Source organism: Palaemon carinicauda, chromosome 18, assembly GCF_036898095.1.
Source record: "Palaemon carinicauda isolate YSFRI2023 chromosome 18, ASM3689809v2, whole genome shotgun sequence".
NCBI lineage: Eukaryota > Metazoa > Arthropoda > Malacostraca > Decapoda > Palaemonidae > Palaemon > Palaemon carinicauda.
Genome location: NC_090742.1, coordinates 22,457,434 through 22,477,173, shown reverse-complemented (window position 1 = coordinate 22,477,173; position 19,740 = coordinate 22,457,434). Strand labels below are relative to the sequence as shown.

General features: G+C 41.8%; 1 protein-coding gene across 7 annotated transcripts in view; it reads right to left on the bottom strand.

Annotated features, from left to right (window-relative positions):
• Positions 1–1,241: 1,241 nt before the first annotated feature.
• Tbc1d22 (TBC1 domain family member 22) overlaps positions 1,242–19,740 on the bottom strand; it is a 96,380-nt gene continuing 77,881 nt past the window's right edge. For all 7 annotated transcript variants that reach the window (XM_068392127.1, XM_068392123.1, XM_068392126.1 and 4 more), the window contains 4 exons: positions 9,488–9,674; positions 8,988–9,170; positions 8,248–8,471; positions 1,242–5,274 (listed from right to left, as the gene is read on the bottom strand). In XM_068392127.1, coding sequence (XP_068248228.1) covers positions 5,137–5,274; positions 8,248–8,471; positions 8,988–9,170; positions 9,488–9,674 — 732 coding nt within the window. In that variant the 3' untranslated portion in view covers positions 1,242–5,136. The remainder of the gene's footprint in view (positions 5,275–8,247; positions 8,472–8,987; positions 9,171–9,487; positions 9,675–19,740) is intronic.

Genomic DNA, 19,740 nt, shown 5'->3' with positions numbered 1-19,740 from the left:
ACTTGGCTTCGATGTTGTTAATTTTATAGCTTTCTGGGGCATGAGTAGGTTGTGTGAATTAGACCTCAAAACGATACATGCATTTTGGTAGCAGCTCCTAGGTAGTACTCACACACACGAGATAGGCCTCTGGACACCCGCAGTAACCATCTTTTGGATGATGTTGGACAGTTGCAGGCTTGTGAATAAGGCATCTATTGTTACTGTCCTGTATTTTTATCTTTATTTCCTCATAGATCTAAAACTTTTGTATTTTATGATGATGCTTAATTACTTTAACCAAATTTTCTCCTCTAGAATGATTAAAATTTAAATTGCTAGTATTTTCTCAACAGTACCATTTTTGACTGGCTGTAATTGGGGACTGGGAGGCAATTCAGAACCCCTCTACCATGGAGGATAATTATACATATATATATCGTATTTATTTTCTCCCCTTCCGGTCATGCTGAGGAGCATTGCCAGACATATAACTAATCAATATCTCCCCATTCCTCAGGTATGGGGGAAAATAGCATAGTCATTTTTAAAGGCTACGAAAGGGGCCAAAAATATTCTTGCAAGGTCTTTAAGTCATGCCCACAGTATACTTATGGCACTAGTAGTTTTTGAAGGAAGATCCAACATTAATTTTGTACTAATTGTTTTTCAATATCACCTTTTACTGTTACTCAAACCAGTTGACAATTTTATTAGCCACCAAATGTCCTAAGATGAACACATTAACAACAAATAACAATTTTGTCTTTGCTAAATTAGTCATACAATCATATTTCAAGGATAAGGAAGCTGTGCCAACAAATCTCTTGTGCCTATATATTATAGAAAAATAAAAAATAGTTTATCAAAGTAGTAATAAACCTTCTCAAAGACAGTGAAAAGGAGGGAAAATTTAAGATATATGAACTGTATTCTGTACTTTAGATTCTAATCATTTCAAGATGCCATCCATACACATGAATTGATGAATTGTTCAAGAACTAGGGATGTGTTGACATAACCAGCTGTTCAGAGTAAAGAATTCAAAACAGATATAAAGATGATTTTCAAATAAAAATCTATTATTTGCACATTTTCCTTAGTATAAAACAAGCTTTTAAGTGGAAGTTCCAAATTGAAAACCTTGGAATAAAACCAATAAAAATAAAATTTCAGCTCCCTGTCATCACAAATGAATAATAATTTTTGATTTAGAAGTAGTAGAGTAACCTCGCAAACAAAGGAAAAGAAAAACGCAAAACTTATAAAAGTTTTTATGTATGAATACACAATAAATGGAATACATTTCACCAAAGACAAAGAACAAAAAAGGTCTTAGTTGAAGTACACTTACATGATACAGATATTGTAGCTGATGTACAACCTCTTGTACTTTAGGAGCTCTCATTGATGGCAAGACCGATTCTATCATGTGCCTTACACAAGAACTATCACAATTTGTTCCTGACAGATGTCAAATTTGGCAACTGTCTCCTTTTCTTTGTCACCATTAATGCAAATATTAAAGTATAGGTATGAGTGTGTATGTGTGTGAGCAGTGTGTTATCGTAATTTTGTTTTTTAATACCAGCTATGAGCACCATATGCAAGAGCTGTCTATTGTACTATTCCACAGAGATTAAGTGGATGGATCATAAAGTAACAATTTCCTTAACTGCTAATTTTAATCCATCTAAGATCAGTTCAAATATATTGACTTTCAATTTTAAAATGAGACACAAAACTAAATATGAATGTCAAAACCTTGAGTTTCTTTAACATCAAACCACATGAAAAATCATTTAGAAGACCATTGTTGTTAAGTATAAAGCAAATTCTACCAGAGTTATAAATTTCTTACTAAAATGACAATAGCATTCCTTGTTTCAATATCCTGCATAAATCAACATTACAGATTTTCTAAATCACTTCTCCACTCAAGAATCTTCATGACTCACACAATGTCCAAATTCTTCAACATAAACAAAGATGAATGACCAATCTAAAGAAGGCATTGTTATATGCTTCATAAAAATAAATGGGGCAATGAAGTAACAAAATCTGACCTTTTTTATATATATTGTATTCAAGACAACTTTTGAAAATGAAAGGTGAAGACATTCCCCTTGCCAAAACCTGCCTACAATATAAGAAATTTACGTAAATTCTTTTGATGATACAAAAAACCTAGTAAATAATTAGATCCATGAAATATCTACACTCGTGTATGAAATTAAGCATGCTTCAAATTGATAACTAAACATACTTTGGCTAGTCAAATTAATGAACACAAATTTAAAATTGTAAAGGCCAAACTCATCTGAATGAAAAGATATTTATCTCTATATTCTCAGGTTTCAGAAAGCCTGTTTTTGTCATGGTCATACTCTTTTTTTTGCATAGTACTATAAATATTTCTAAGAGCAAAATGATACAGGGTACTACCAAAATCACAAAGCTAATATGAATTAGTTAAGCCCAGTCTAACCAGTCTAATCTTAACAGTACAGCACAGTAACAACCTTTCTTAAAGACCAGTCAATGAATATAATGAGAATAAAAAAAAAAAAAACGTCTGTCATACACCAGTTGAATAAAATATTGCAACCAAGAAATTCTTAGTAAGAAAAATCAATATGCAATTGATACAACCTAAGGACGGCTACTCCTACTCCATTGAACTAACGTGACTTTTATAGTAGAATAAACTTACGAAGGAATATTGCTCCAATCTGCACATGTACATTAAACATTACAGTAGATTGATTATTCATGAGCAGCACTTTAACTGCTTATTCATAAGGCTTTACATTAGGAATCATGTTTCACAAGAATGTTCAATTCAAATGTATAGAGATCATTCTTATGAGAATTTCATTGTACTATGGTAAAGGTTGTGTGTTATAAAACTCCTATTTCAAAGTAGGTTAGTAATCCACCTTTTACCTTCAAAGAATTTAGCTATTGTCTGAGTCATGAAATGATCCTAGGTCATAGGCCTTTTGGTTAAGTTGTAAACTGTTTTAACCTTAAAGCATCATAAATCAACAATAAACATAAAATTACCATTAACAGGAGTAAAAATTAAGATTATGTAAATGTTCTTCAGAGTTCCTTTTACATAGAAAATGTTTTAACTATCTATCTCCATCACTTGTGGAAATGACCAATCACATCACTTGCAATGTCTAGGAGACAATTGTATTGACAGTATATAATACTGCATATAGCGCTATTTTAGAGAATAATGACTTCAAGCAAGAAAAATTACAAACATAAAATGAAATTTCTTTGAGTTATGTCCATCTACTGCACAATAGTATTCATCATGAATTACCTTTAGCAATTCACAAGATTTGGCATCTACCAGCCATTGAACTGTAATATGTCATGACTACTGTCACATACAGTTGATATAATGGAATAGCTAACTGTAAACTGACCATGTAAACTACCAACCAATCAGAATTAGCAAAAACTATCGCCAAAAAAATTATTGCAGGCAATTTCTTTAATGTAACTAACACCATGTTTTAATAGCCAGAGATAACTTGCTAATGCTTCACTGCCTAGAAAAGACAGAATTATATGTAAGGCATTTGATCAAAGCAAACAGAGAGCTTAAAGGCTAATTTCATTATTACAAAACTACAACAATCTAGTATACTTTCTTCAGATAATAAGTTGCAATCGATGCATAGAGCTATAAAAAGAGTAAACGAAGATTAAATTTATGGAAAGGTATAAGGGACGAATATTCCCAGGTTACTCCCACCTGACAAAGCACCATACAATCAATTACAGGTCTGAGTAGAACATAACTGGGCTTCCCAGTTTATCAGTGCCCTCTTCAATTTGTTAAAACACCTCATAAGATATAATTCTTATTGACTAATAAACAAAAGGAGAGTATATGCCAGCACCTTATGAGTAGAATAATAGTATCCAAGTACAGTAAGACATGAACACAGCATCTACGATGATAAAGCCTTTTGCATACAGTACATTAAATACATGTTTCTTTTTACACTGAAGTACTGCATTTAAAATGAAAAGTCTTGCTTGATAACATTAAAAAATCAAGTGACTGAGATGATTTCAAACTTGTAAATAGTTTTGAACATAGAAAAGCAGGATGAAATTTGCATGGAAGAGTACCTGGGATGGTTTTGCATTTCAAATCATGTAAAATAAATCTGGCTTTGGTTTTATAAGTCGGGTATATATCCAAGATTATGTTTTAGCAAATACTTAAAAGAGGATGCACTGCAAATTCTAGTAGTTTTCGTACTGCAATTATCAGGTTAACCCTGGCTATATATGTTGTTCCTTACATCTTAAAAAATGTGAACTTATGACGACAGCTTTTAAAATACAATCCCTCAAATTATAACAACCGTAGAGAATAATAACCTTAGCAAATAGGTAAGGCAAAAAATGTGTGTAACTTTAAAAAATATATGTATTTATGTTGGTCAGAATTTTTGTCTATACTTCGCAGGCAAGACAGTGCTTGGTAGAGTATAGAATGCTTCTCTATGCATGTTAACAGCTTTACATGTAAAAATAACAATCTCTTATAAAATAGGATATCATATCAATGTAATAATTAAGGTATATAATACATAAATACAAAAAATTGGAGAAACTGAGATAATCTGCATAAATCAAGGAATATGTCCAAGTACTAAAAAAGCACTTGCCTCTAAAACAATATCGTAGTGATAGAATTTTAGTATCCTCTCTGTTTTATAATAAATAATTTAATATAAGGTAAAAACAAATAGCATAATGTTTTAACAATAACAAGTGCACTGCAGTTAAATGAAAAATCTGAATGTCCTAAATAAACTTACACACTTCAAAACTTTTTGTTTTGAAGCAATCATACAAATGATATACTTTTACAAAAAAAGTACAGTACAGTATTGTCAGTGAAGAGATTTATTAATTTCTTTAGCTTCATTACCAGTAATTCAGAAGAGTAATACTGCACCTTACCTCCTTCACTAATGTTGAACTTGCAGGTTATAGGCTTACGTCATAGGCCTATATGCAATGTACAATAAAACCTTTCACGTCACTGATATGCAACAAACTTTTTGAAGTTTGATGTGCCACTACAATTTGTTCTCCATTTTTCAATCTCACATTGTATCACTTTTTATTGGCCTGTAAGTGATTTGGAGCATCAGCAAACACATATTTGAGACGGAAAGCTTCAGCAACTAGGAGGCTGATCTCACTGTCGGACCAGTAAGATGTTGGCAGGTTCTGGAGCAGCAGCATAAGACCCTGAGAATATAATTACTATGAGAATTTTCATATGTTAGTGTTGGTAATTCTGTAAAACAACAAAACCTTTAAAATTAGACCTAAATCATATTTGACAGTGCAATATAGTACAGTCTAATCACCTGCCAGGATATTTGTGGAAATATGTGATGTTCTAAAAGGTATGTTAACTTTCAAATAGTGGAAAATATAAACACAAAGAGATGGGAGTAAGTGGGCATTATACTGAATCTATTTTAACAATGTGATTGACCTTAAATTACCTTATATTTTTATTAATTACTTCTCATATATAGTTTACTTGTTACTATCCCATTTCCCTTCCTCATTGATCTGCTTTCCCTGTTAGAGCCCTTGGGCTTGTAGTTTGCTATTACTTCAAATAAATTTGTAGCTTGGCTAGTAATAATAATGTTATAATAATAATTTCCATAGGTAAATCCTAGACACTTCACTCCTGATTCCATGGACCATCTGCTGACTGAACAGCTTCATCAAAAATGAGGACTCCAGGATCTTTCATTCCTGTAGATGAGTCATGCTTCTTGTGTCCAAGTGGCTGAAAACAATATGTAGTCCTAGACTTGGCATATTTCTTATTTAGGTATTTTGTTTTTAAAATGTATTTACAAGTACATTGATGCACCATGTTATTTTTGTATGAAATTGAAATTAAAGCTGAGTTAATCTAATCTCTTTATGGCCCAGTTTTAACCGAGAATATGAATCCCTATTCACTTCTGAGCATTAGGTTCCTTTGTTAATCTCAACCCTACAAGCACTGGTAAGTTATATCCCAGATTCTAATCAGGCATTTTCTTCAGCAACTCATGTCATCCTACCTAAAATGCAATTTGACATAACATAAATGATGGATTGTTGTGAATATGGAAGGTTTTCACAAACTGTTAAGTGTTCTCTTGCTTGAGGGTACACTCGGGCACACTATTCTATCAAATTTCTCTTTCTCTTGTTTTGTTCAAGTTTTTATAGTTTATATAGGAAATATTTATTTTAATGTTATTAGTTCTTAAAAAATCTTATTTTCCCTATTGGGGCCCCTGGACTTATAGCATCTTGCTTTTCCAACTAGGGTTATAGCTTTGCAAGTAATAAAAATAATAATAACTGGAGAATATGCCCACCTTCTGTACCACTGAAAGAGACCACCACTATAAGCAACTAATACTAAGGTATCATCATTAATTCCTCATAAACAGGGTTAAGGTTTTCAGGTATTTAGGAATAACAAGCGTCCTGTCTCCCCAAGCAATTAAGTAATTACCGGTAATCACCAGTTAACTATATTTCTATATTGGTGCACTGAGGCAAATTTTCTACCAAATCTCAAGTCACATGATTTTCATTAGAAATTATAAACAGAGTTATCACCAAAAGACACAAATCAGATACACTTTAGGCAAGGAGTGTTGTGCAGCCAGATTAATATTGCTTCAGATCTGCAGTGGCCATCAGCTTATAGGTTACAATATGGAAGAGGATGTCAAAGGGGTATGGAAAATAGAAAGGAACTGAAGTCCAAATCAACCAGAGAGTCAACAGTAACCTATTGAGGACCTGACACACAACCCATCCCAACCCAAGTTCAACCGCTGTTCTATACTGCTCAAACACGTGAAGCAAAGAGTTATTGGTCTCCGCATGTTCTAAGTTCAGCCAAATTGAGAAAAACTGTACAGTATCATGGGAATCACAACTGGATACTATCTTTGAAAAATAAGCACACAGAATAAAAGGTATGCAGCAGATCTTCACTCAATGTCTGTGTGGGAACAGACAATGAGGTGAGAGTCGGGATATATATTATCAGCTATGATGAACTGGGAGAGAGAGTGAGATGACAATGCTATCATTGCAATTGTAATAATTGTCTCCCTGGCAAGGCTTGAAATTTCAATAAGGTTTAAGGCTCTGAGTTTTCAATTCTAGATAAAATCTTTCTTAAATTCAACTGCTGGTCACATGTAGTTAAAAAACATATTTATATTAATACATATCCATAATATGCATTGTATCTTTCATTCCAGAGTCTAGAATACGTGAAAAGGAAGGCACAGACACCGTGTGGCATCAAATGACTGTAATCTTTTGGATCAGGAATGGTGTCAGGGAATTGTGAAGATCATGCATGTTAGTTTATGTAAAGAGTAAGCTTTTATTGACAAAATTAGTCTTGCTTGAAAGAAAAACAACCCTTTTTCATTGATTCAATCTACAATGATAATTACAATTTTGAAAACCTCAAGTGCTCAATATAAGTACAGTAGTATGATGACATTATCATTATCGTCATCATTACCAGTCAAGCTGCAACATTAGTAAGAAAAGAAAAGCAAAATGATACAATTCCAAGGACCTAAGTAGGGAAAACACCCCACTGGGGAAGAAAAAATTGAGAAGCAATGAATAAACAACACAAGATAAAAAAAGATAAAATGAGGTAAAATACATAAGGTAAATTTCAAAGAAAAACTGAAACCTAACCATCTGTAAATATGTGCATTATAGCATTACGTGAGATTTACTTTAGTAAAATCTAATCAAATAAAAAAATGTGTGTGTAAATTTTTTGACAGCTATCCGAAAAATAACAAAGCTATTTCATCTTCTTATTAGTATGCAGAGATTAAGATGAATAAAGTGGGAATTGGATACTGCAGACTTCAAACATATATTATCAAGAGCTCACAACAAGTTCTTTAGGACTCAAGTTTGACTCATGGGGCTGGTAAATCTACCCCCACCCTTAATAATAATAATTCTGTTCTATAAAAAGCTGTTTATATTGTTCTTACCTGAGAATAATAAAAAGGTAACAAGTAAATTAGTATCTTTTCCTCATAAGTACTAAAATTAAATTCACTCATTCAAGAAATGTTTCCAAAATGATGGATATCCACATATAAATTAAACTTGATATAAGAAACAACTGGCAAAGATATCAAGAGATACCTGGAAGTCTCTCTGAGCCATTAACTGCTGAGAAAAATGCTTGAGGAAGGCTGCAGCAACATATAATACAAAATGAGAAAACCCATTAGGCTCGGAATGCAAAGTGTCCCATAGACGAACAGTGCATCCAAGCGGTAGTTCTCTCATTAGTAAGTTGTTGAACCATCGAAAAGAAAACTGGAGGTAGTCGATCTCATGTTTTTCAAGGTGGCGGTGAAGATTGACTGAAAATTAGGAGTGATCATATTAAAAAAAAATACTGTGATCTAAAAATCAAAGGAAAACAATATGTATGAAGGAATTACGAGAGGAGCTAAAATTTTGAATTCCAGACTAAAACTGCAACCTTCAACCTCTAGTTTGGTTGGTTGGATGGCAGTCTTTTTTTCTTGAGACTTCTTATTACTTTTACATTCAAGTATTTTTAACAAGTCAAAAAATAATGATGTTTATGGCACTGGTGATAGCATAAAGCATAAATACTGACTTCATTACCTCAAACTGTCCCTGTGTACTGTACTTAATGCATTAGTGAGTGAATGGTCACCATCAACATTATTATTCCTTTTACATTACATTAAAAGTAAAGTTAATTATTATATCCAAATTACCTTACAAACACAAAAGAAATAAAGGCGAATGCTACAGGTGAACTGCAATAGTAAAAAATCCAAATAACACAATTCCAAAGAACACTTGAAAGTGAGGCATCTAACATCTTGAGAAGTAAGCACACTTACTATCAATTCTCTTCATTAATTCCCTGAGTTGTTGCACCTTAGTCTGAATTCCTGGTTGGGCAAAGGTATAGTTATCCTGGATTCCGTCGAGAAGTTTAGACATGCACCAAAAGCTATCTGCTTCCACAATAGCACGGTCCTCCTCATCAACTAGTTCTATGTCATATGTGTCCAAATTTTCATCTTGGGGAAAAAAGGATAAGGAATTTACCCAACTTGAAAGTAACTCAAATAACAATAGCATATGTATGACTTTATAGTCAATTACTGTACACTGATAGGTCTTTATGGTTGAAGCTTTCTGAAATTGAAGAATGTGATCTTTTTCTTTTCTATCGCATAACTAGTTTTATGTAAAATGTAAAGTATTCTCCTGAACATCTTAACCTTTGGTATCTTTCACTCATCATTTTTTCTTTTTATACTTTTACTTGAAAGAACTATCCTTCTGTGAATGAATTCTATGAAAGAACTCTTGACTTTTCTTCATATGAACCTACCTTTTGGAACTACTTCATAGAGGAAGACAACAAAGAAGGGTGTTACTAGGTCATTAATCCCTTGAACATATCCCGAGGCAGGGTGTCTGATGGCCCAGATATACAAGATTCTTTCAAACATTTCTTGTACAACAGTTTGCTGAAAAAGCGGAACCAACGGCGACATCCTAGGGATATCTATGTGAATCTGAAACAAAAAGGATTTTGAATCTGAGTAACTTGCGCACCAAGCTTTATAATGATTACTCTTCTCTCCTCCTAAAAATTAAGTGCCTTCATACAATTTTAATATTAAAGACCATGTTTTAGAAACTACTTGGATATCATCTTAGGATATGATTGAACATCACCACCACATTATTTTACAGAATCAACACAAAGGGGCTTTCTTATTATTTATCCTTCAAACAAGGAGTTCTTTCATGAAATTACCATCAGTGTTTAGAAAAATTTACAATTATGCCATAAGATGACCATTTCTTTTATCAACAGATGTTGCAGTTGACGGAAAAAGCACCAGCATCCTCAAACTTATCAAGGAAAACTATTACTATTTGTAAGTAAATATTGTATGCAATTCAAGCCATTGGATTTTATTAATCCAAAAAATGCAATTTTGTAGCTATTACAAACATTTTTTGCATCAAAATTGGGGTAAGTATTTTCATGTAAGACCAACTTACTGTTGATATTTAATTCTCCCTCAACAATTATTCCTAGCTTAAAATCCTTCTCCAGATTTTAACTAATAGTATTCTCTGCTTCTCATGTCACCAAATTAAAGACTTTTCTCTATAAAGTTTCTCTTGGGCAAGCTTTGGCATATTGTATAGTGCTACCTCACTTGTGGTTTTCCAGTAACAAGTCTAAATCCTAGATCATACTGATTCAACACAAAATGGTATACTATTATTATTATTTCTGGGTCGATCTGTGTCGCCCGGTGAAAAGGTCCTTCTTGTCACTTTTCTGATATAAATAACTTCCAAATATACCAGAGAAAGTTAAAGCATGGAATGCAGAGGTTACTACCCTCGCGCGAACACCCTTAGGGCGTCGTGTATAAAGATAGGGCATGTGAAAACCACTATTCACAGGTCGTCTTCCATTTAGATAATTCCTTCGCCAATAAGGGATGAGCCGCTACAGCAGCACTAACCAAACCAACCTGAACCACTCCACCGACGCCCGACACGAGCGCCATCTACCCATCCTTCTTTTGGACTCGTGTTGCGACGATACCTTTGTTTTTCGGTGTGCCCTTTTTCTTGATTTTTGGATTACTTCGCCATGGCTGAAGCTCTCCTTCCACCTGCACCAATGTTAAGTACCATAGTTTGTTTTGGCATTATTTATTGCCCGGGCTTGTACGCCTTATTTACGTTTTGCGTATGTTTTAGTGCGATCGGCTGGTTGCCGTACAGCGTCTTCCACGCTTCATCATCACGCTTTGTTTACATGCCTTCGGGTATTTTTGTCATGCTAGGTTCTTTTATTAATCTTATGTTAGATTAATTGGCCTTGGGCCTTAGTTTTAGAACCCCTATTTTACTTTTAAGTACTTATTGAGTCGCTTCCAAGTCCGTGTTATTACGTTAGCGAAGAATAGCGTTCGGCGTTTTATTACAGTTTACAGTAGTTCCCTACCCTAGATTTTCCTTCGTCAAAATCCCTTTATTATTACTACTTGCGAAGTTACAACCCTAGTTGAAAAAGCAGGATACTATAATCCCAGGGTCCCCAACAGGGAAAATAGCCCAGTGAGGAAAGGAAACAAGGAAAAATAAAATATTCTAAGACTAAGGTTGGGTAAGGAATGTTGGGCGTTTGTCAGTGCGTATGGGCCAGATAGTGAGATAAGTGAAGAAGAGCGGAATGAGTTCTGGAATGAATTAACTAGGTGTGTAGAAGGACTGGGTAGAAGGAATTATGTAGTTGTCATGGGTGACTTAAATGCTAGAGTGGGCGCTGGAGAGGTAGAAGGTGTCATTGGGAAGTATGGCGTACCAGGTGAAAATGAGAGTGGTGAGAAACTGGTAGATATGTGTGTTGAGCAAGAGATGGTGATGAGTTCTAGCTTTTTCAGAAAGAAAGATAAAAACAAGTATACATGGGTAAGAGTGGCAAATGAAAGAGTAGTAGAAAGGGCATTAATGGATTATGCATTGATAACTAAAAGAATGTTTGGAAGATTGAAAGACGTGCACGTGTTTAGGGGTATGATCATTTTTGGTGGAAGGAAAATTAGTTGTAGCAAAAGAGTGGGGGAATAGAGTAGGTGGATGTAAAAGGGAGCAAGTGAGGGTTGAAGAGCTAATAAACCCGGGGGTAAAAAGTAAATATCAGGAGAGGTTGAAAATGGCATATGACGAAGTGAAAAGTAAGAGAAACTGGTAATTTAGAGGAGTGGAAGTTAGTAAAAGAAAATTTTGTTGGGATTGCAAGTGATGTGTGTAGAAACAAGTTTGTTGGAGGGAGCATGAGGAAGGGCAGTGAATACTGGAATGAAGGAGTGAAGGTAAAAGTGGAAGAGAAAAAGAGGGCTTTTGAAGAATGGCTGCAGAATAACAGTATAGAGAAGTATGAAAAATATAAAGAGAAAAATGTGGAAGTAAAGCACAAGGTACATGAGGCAAAGAGGGCAGCTGACCTGAGGTGGGGTCAAGGATTGGGTCATTCATATAAAGAGAATAAGAAGAAGTTTTGGAAAGAAGTGAAGAGAGTAAGGAAGGCTGGCTCAAGAATTGAAGAGACAGTGAAAGATGGAAATGGAAGGTTGTTAAAAGGAGAGGAGGCAAGGAAAAGGTGGGCGGAATATTTTGAAAGTTTACTGAATATTGACAAATTCGAAGATAATTTGTATTTTTCCTAACCATACAAACCTTAGCTATTTACAGAGGGTTACCTTTTAGCGCAGCTGAAATGGCGAGCCATTAGAATTTAACGAGGGTGTATTACCCCCGCGCTAGTTAGCGGGGGGGTAGGGGAGTGGTAGCTAGCTACCCCTCCCCCCCCTCACACACAGGTGAATGCTCACTTTCACTTAGAGGTAGGACTTGTCTTGGGGGACAGGGCTGGCGGGCAAATATGTGTAAATAGCTAAGGTTTGTATGGTTAGGAAAAATACAAATTATCTTCGAATTTGTCATTTGTTCCGTAACCGAAATACAAACCACGCTATTTACAGAGGGTGACTTACCCTTTAGGTAGGGTGGAAAGTCCCCAGCCATACTGGCTTTGGCTTTACCCGGGGACTCAGAATCCGAGTGAGTCGCACTCGAGAAAAGGAGTCCCTGCACCTCACAAGTTCCTTGCTCCGCAAGGAACCATGTGGCCTACGTAAGCTTGTGTGTGAAGGAAGAAGTGTGACCCGTCCTAGGCAGTTGACCTGGAGTTCCAGAAGGAACTCTGGGTTAGGACGTTCCCAATACCACCTCGTCAGGGTATGGGGGACGCGACAGTATTGACTCAATACTCGGAACACAAGGAAGCATGGTTTACCTGCAGAGGTTCGAGGTCAGCTATGCAGAGACCAGGATGCTGCTTCCCCGTAGAGGGGATGACGAAGAAAGAAGTAAGGGCCAGACATACTTCTTTCGTTCATGCAGACTAAAACCTGATAACAATGCCCTCAACCTTCTGCTACCTGTCCAAAAAGGAGCCTGAGGTTAGACCAGCTGTTGTGTAGCCACCACAGAGCGATAGAAAACGTATCGAGACTCCTGTGGGTCACGCCCTGCAGGAAGCGGGCTGCGAAGGTCATTAGACGCTTCCAGACTCCAGCTTGTAGCACCAGCGTCACAGAGTAGTATTACTCGAAGGCGAGGGACGTTGCGATGTATCCAACATCGTGCTGTAGGGCGACGTGACGGGGGAGGGTCTGGAGACAGGTCGAGATGAATGTCCTTGAGTCCGGGCTGAAGAGGTATACTGGTGACTCTCCCCCATGTCCTCCTTGTGCTCCCAAATCGGCTGCAACTGAGGACAAACTGCAGCTGTTCCCAGCGCTAACCTCTCGATTCCTTTACTGGCAAGAAAGAGAAGGTCTTGGGACATCAGATACAGAATGGAGACTCGAAATCTTGAATGAATCGGACCGAAGGGCCGGGACCCCCAGATTCTGAGTCTAGCAAACAACTCAGGAGCGAGCCTGAATGTTGCCTTCCCCTCTTCCTTAGAAAGGGGGGAGTCGTAAGAGACCAAGAAGATTGCTTACACACTGGCCGTGGCCAGAGTGAGCAGGAGACCCAAGGCGGAATACAATCTGAGGCCTGCCGTAAAGGGTCTTGAGAAGATCTCTTAAAGGACTAAAAGTCCGAGCCATGCTCCAAGTTGGAGGTCTTCCTCCGACTAGGGCAGGGACGATCGTAGCTTCGCATGAGCGAGGATAGATCCAGCGGGCAGGAAAAAGTTATTCCTTTAAGCCTGAAGGTCAGGGAAAGGCTGAGCGACAGGCTTCATTGCCGAGAGCGGAAAGGAGTTTCCTCCCGCCGAAAGGCAATAAGACCGTTATTGCTGGAGAAGAGGCCTCAAGGGAAGAGGTATATCTCCCACGGCACCAACCACCTTAGACTCTTCACTTTGCCTGGGAGACCCCTGTGGATGACTATCGCAGATGACGCGACCTCCGTACCGCGACTGTAGCGGGTTGTCTCTTCTTGAGGAGGAGGCGTAGTGTCTCCAGGCATGAAGCCGAAGCGACGCCCCGGTTCGGGAGAGATGTCGCAGTGTGGTTGCTTGAGTAGTCTGCGCCTTGGGAGAAGCTCTCCTGGGAGTTCCGTCAGGGGAAGCAGAGGGTCCAGAAACCATTCTGCGCATAGTCCCAGTGGAGCTCTCCCATTGAAAGGTTGACAGACAACCTGGTCTTGTTGAGACCCATTGTCCACAGACAAAAGGGAGGGAAGACGCAGGCGTCGAAGTTGTCCCACCATCACCGGAATGCATCTTGCCAGAGTCTCGGGGTCTGAGACTGGGGGGAAAAATAGCGGAAGCTTGAGGTTCCAAGCTGTCGCGATCAGGTCCCCCAGACCAGTACTTGCTGGTTACCCAAGGTCAAAGACCCCCAGGTACACTCTCTCGACGAGGCTCTGCTCGGATAGTCTGAGAGAACATTCCCCTGCCTGGAATGAGAGAGCCGATGGTGGTATTGAGAGAATCTCAATCATCCCGGTATCTCTACTGCAAGATGTGAAGGTGTGAAAATGCGTCCCCTGCTGGTTAGAATACGCCAGAATCATAAAGTCGACGCGCACGGGGCGACTCGGCAGGAGCTGTAGGATCTGTAGAGGGGCCAGACTAAGGCCCCTAAGCCTGCCTGAATGATGGAGAGGTATCCTTCAGGTCTTGACCATAGGCCTGGACCGGAACATGCCCCCCCCTTTCCTTTGACGAGTCCGAGAACAGCATCAAGAATGTGGGGAAAGGACGAGAATATCCACTACCATCAAGAGGCTCCATAGGTCAACACCCATTGCAGGTCTAATAGTTCCGCTGGTCCCATAGGGGCCAGGAAGTCCGGTTAAACATTGCCTGAAGCCACCGGAACTTGGATCGCCCCACATGGAACTTATCCTGAGGCGACCGTTCGGACTATAGACGGGTCAATGAGGAAAGGAGAACTAGGAAACGTTCCAAGGTAGGGCTGAAAGCTCTGCTTGACTGAGAACAGGTACTGCGACTCTCCTCAGTCTTGCCACAGTCAACCGAAAGGAAGGCTCGGAGGATGTGGTAACAGAATCTGGCGTCCCCAGGTGGTCACCCATCCAAGTACCGACGTTGCTTAACCTCGCTGGATGGACGAGAAGCGGGGTTTCCAACGTGGTAAGGCCGTTGACTCAATATCATGGCCAGATACTCCAGATGTTGAGGCAGAGGAAGAGAAGGCTCCAAGCAAAATACCATGAGCCCACACTCATGGTAAGCATCCGGAAGCTTGTCCCGGTGCTGAAGAAGGTCGAACCCGAGCCTACCGGAGTTGACCAGCCCTCCAAACAGCAGAGGAGGCGGAAGCCTGCACCTGAGCGGCCAAGAGGAAGGCAGGGAGAGTTCTCTGGGGAAACAAACCTGCTATGCCACGGCGGGATAGCCACACTGCATCATAAGCAGGAATACTTGCAGTCTAGGCTGAAATCGACGAGCACCCTGGAAGATGGATGGAATGGAAACTGAAAGTACCCGTCCTTCCGATCCAGGGTTTAAGGAGTCCTGTCGCCTCGTTTTAAGGAGTCCTGTCGCCTCGTTACCAGTCTGATCGATTCTGCTGGTCTACGCTGGCCGAAGTTTGTTCGACAAACTTGATCAGGGCTGAGAGGTCGACTACGGACATCCCCTCTCAGATCCTTCCTTACAAGAAAGGATCGACTGAGGAGGCCGGGGGTGAAGCCGTCGATGATCCTAAGGAAAACCTTCACCTAAGGTATGGATCATTCTGCCCAACCGGGCAACTCTGCTGACGCTATGGCATAGAGGTTCAGAGACACTGAATTCGCTGACAGAGACGGCAGGCGCGATATCCTTGGCTGATCACAGAGATTGTGCGGGAATGGGCATCGGGAAGCTGTCATTCGAATGAGTAACCTTAAGCATCCTCCCAGCGAAAAACCTGCAATCCTAGAGTTCGTGAACTCCTTTTAGGACTATGCCCCCCCCGGGGGAGTCTCCCGTGCCATCTGTTCCTGACAGGAGGAAACTGCAATTGGACACCTTGTCCCAGTTGTCGTAGCCGATAACTTAGGCCGACGTGGTTGAAAGAAAAGGGCGCTGGAGCCCTGCAGAGTCTGGGAGAAAGCGCCTTGGAGGAGTGAAAACGGAAGTCGATTTCCTCCGCACAGCCGCTGTCTAAGTCTCTGTCCTTGGGCACAAACAAACTCTTCTCAAGGATGGAAGGGTGTCTGAGGTCGTCGACCTCCACAGATGAGACACCCGAAGGAAGCCCTCAGTCAGCGCGTCCAGATGGTACAACATCGAGCTTGTCCGCAAGTTAGATACTTAACGACGAAAGGCCAAGGTGCCTGAGCTCGAGAGGAGGAAAGTACCCCTGATCTTCCTGTAGCTTCCTTGAACCAAACCTCGGGCCGTAACCGAGGAGGGAAAGAACCTGGTAAGCTCCCAGAGGTAGGGGTAAGCAGTCACCCCTTGTCCGATGGAGAAATCTCGAACGGAAAGCCCCCCCGCCAAAAATCCTTCCAGGGAATGACGGGGAAGAGCTAACCCAGGTTCAGGAAAGAGGAGTGTTGCTCAGATCTCCCTTAAGTTTCTCCTATTCTTGCAAGTGCCATGCTCTGCGATTACGGGGTGAGGCCGTGTTCTGGAAATACGCTCCAGAAGAACTCGCCAGGCTGGCCATGCTGCGAAAACCCCATTGGGAATCGTGGTCGCAATCGCCCTGGAGCTCGCGCGACGGTAATTCAAAGATTTTCGCGTGGGCGAACGTGGAAGCGCCCATGCGCGGTAACGCAAACGAAGGTGAGTGAAGGAGCGCAGAAGGAGGGCGAGCGTGGTAGGAAGGGCGAGAGCTGGTGGTCGGCGAGCGATAACCCATAGACGAGCAATGGATACTGCAAGAAATAAGCAGACGTTTGTGCGAAGAAACACCGTAGGTTCGCGCGACGGAACACCATCCGTCCGCGCGATGGAAAACCGTTGGTTCGCGCGTGGGCGAACATTGGAGAGCATGGGCGCACAGGCAAGCGGTCGCGCGGTCGTGAGGGTGGGCAGGTGGATGAGCGCGAGTCCGAGGCGGCGAACGCAAGCGTTAGTGCGATGGCGAGGAAACGCGCTGCCGCGTGGGCGAGGAAGACCACTGGCGATATGGATCAACAAGCGATCGGTGGTGAGCTGGTGAGCGCTAACGCGCAGGTTGGCGATGGCGCGTTGTGTTATGCCGACACGATGGTCGAGCAGCATGCGCAGGTGAGCGATCGTGCGTTGGCGAGCAGTATGCGAAGGTGAGCGATCGCGAGCAGCATGTGCAGGAGGGCGATCGCGCGATGGTGATCAGCATGCGCCGGGTCGCACGATGGTGATCAGTATGCGCAGGGTCGCGCGATGGTGATCAGCATGCCAGGGTCGCGCGATGGCGATCAGCATGCGCAGGTGGGCGGTCGCGCTATGGCGAGCAGCATCTGCAGGTGGGCGATTGCGCGATGGCGAACAGCATCCGCAGTTGAGGGTCGCGCGATGGTGATCAGCATGCGCAGGGTCGTGCGATGGTGATCAGCATCCGCAGGTGTGCAGCTCAGCATCCGCAGGTGTGCGGCTCAGCATCCGCAGTTGAGGGTCGCGCGATGGCGATCAGCATCCGCAGTTGAGGGTCGCGCGATGGCGATCAGCATCCGCAGTTGAGGGTCGCGCGATGGCGATCAGCATCCGCAGTTGAGGGTCGCGCGATGGCGATCAGCATCCGCAGTTGAGGGTCGCGCGATGGCGATCAGCATCCGCAGTTGAGGGTCGCGCGATGGCGATCAGCATCCGCAGTTGAGGGTCGCGCGATGGCGATCAGCATCCGCAGTTGAGGGTCGCGCGATGGCGATCAGCATCCGCAGTTGAGGGTCGCGCGATGGCGATCAGCATCCGCAGTTGAGGGTCGCGCGATGGCGATCAGCATCCGCAGTTGAGGGTCGCGCGATGGCGATCAGCATCCGCAGTTGAGGGTCGCGCGATGGCGATCAGCATCCGCAGTTGAGGGTCGCGCGATGGCGATCAGCATCCGCAGGTGAGCTAGTAGCTGGCGAACCATGTTCCTTCAGAAGTGTTGGAGAACGTTGGCGTGCCGGCTGTAACACACGCGGGCGATCTCCGGATCGCCGAGAGACAGGTGATCGCTGGCGAGCTGATGATCGCTGGCGAGCTGATGATCGCTGACGAGCAGAAGGCTAAGCGTGGAAGCCTGCGCATAGAAGAAGAGTCCTTGACCCCGACCTGAACCGAAGTTCTAGATCGCGAGGGCGAACGTGGGCGCACAGGGCGCGTAACAGGAACCAACAGGAACAGCAGGGATGATCATCATGAAAGCGCTGACGAACAGGAGAGCGCTGATGAGCAGAAGAGCGCCTGTGCGCTAACACTGAGCAGGAGCAGGAGAGAACACAGCAGAAGGGCGCGCAGGGAAACCCTGACACACAAGGGAAGAACCCCCGTGGGGGCAACCCTTTGCCCCGAAGGGATCGTTGTCCGCCGGGAGACTGATGTCCGTCGGAAGACCGCTGTCCGTCGGGAAGACCGTTGTCCGTCGGGAAGACTGTTGCCCGTCGGAAGACGAGATCAGACTGCTGTCCATCTGCACCAAGGCGGAAGATCGAGAAAAAGGAGTTGTATGCTGCAAACGGAGATTCAAAAAGGCGCCTCAAGCACCCTTATAGGGAGATGAGAGGCCCTTACGACGAGGCGGACGGTGGGCCTTACGGCGAGGGAGGCCAACAGCAACAGCAACAGAAGAAACCTCCGAAGAGGAGTCTCTATGAGTGTACTCTCTCGCGAACGAAAGAGAAACACTTCGTAGAAGAGACTGGTCAGCCAGTGACCTAAAAGGAGCAATCCTCCGAAGAGGAGCTCCTGCAGTTGCCCAGCCCCTTGAGCGAAACTGCAGGTGCGACCGCTCAGCACCAAGAGCATAGTCGCACGAAAAAAAGGCAAGAGAAGAACCCCCAAAAGGGGAAAAACTCAAGCCTGGACATGAAAAACTTCCCTTGGAAGGAAAATTACCCGCCCAAGGAGGCAAGCCTCCTAAGAGTTCTAAAATGAACTGGAGAGCTGTCCGTCGTCACGGGAGTACTTCCAGTAGAAGGAGACACGCCCCTGACGAAAATACAAGGGGGGAGGCAGCAACAGCCGAATCCCCAGGACTCAACCAGACAGCTAACACCGTTGCCATATTACAGAAACTAACTAGATCGGTAACTGTAAAAAAATAAAACAAATAATATTAGTACACATTCATTCCCCCGGGAAGGCTCCGAAGAGGAATCCCTAGGGAAAGGAAACAAGAATTATACAACAGGCACGTGCCCTCACAACCACTTACACTCACGGAAGGAGAGCTGTAACCAAAACAGAATTATAACAATTATAATTATGTAACTATGTAATTATGTAATTTAAAAATGAATGAACACTAAAGAAAGAACGAAAACCCCGAAAGGAATCGTTCTACAAGCTGAAAAACAAAAAACAACTACAATTAGATTCATAACTAATTGAGACAAACGTACGGCGTAGCAACCCCCCCACACGGAAAGGAAGCTACAAGGGCGTAG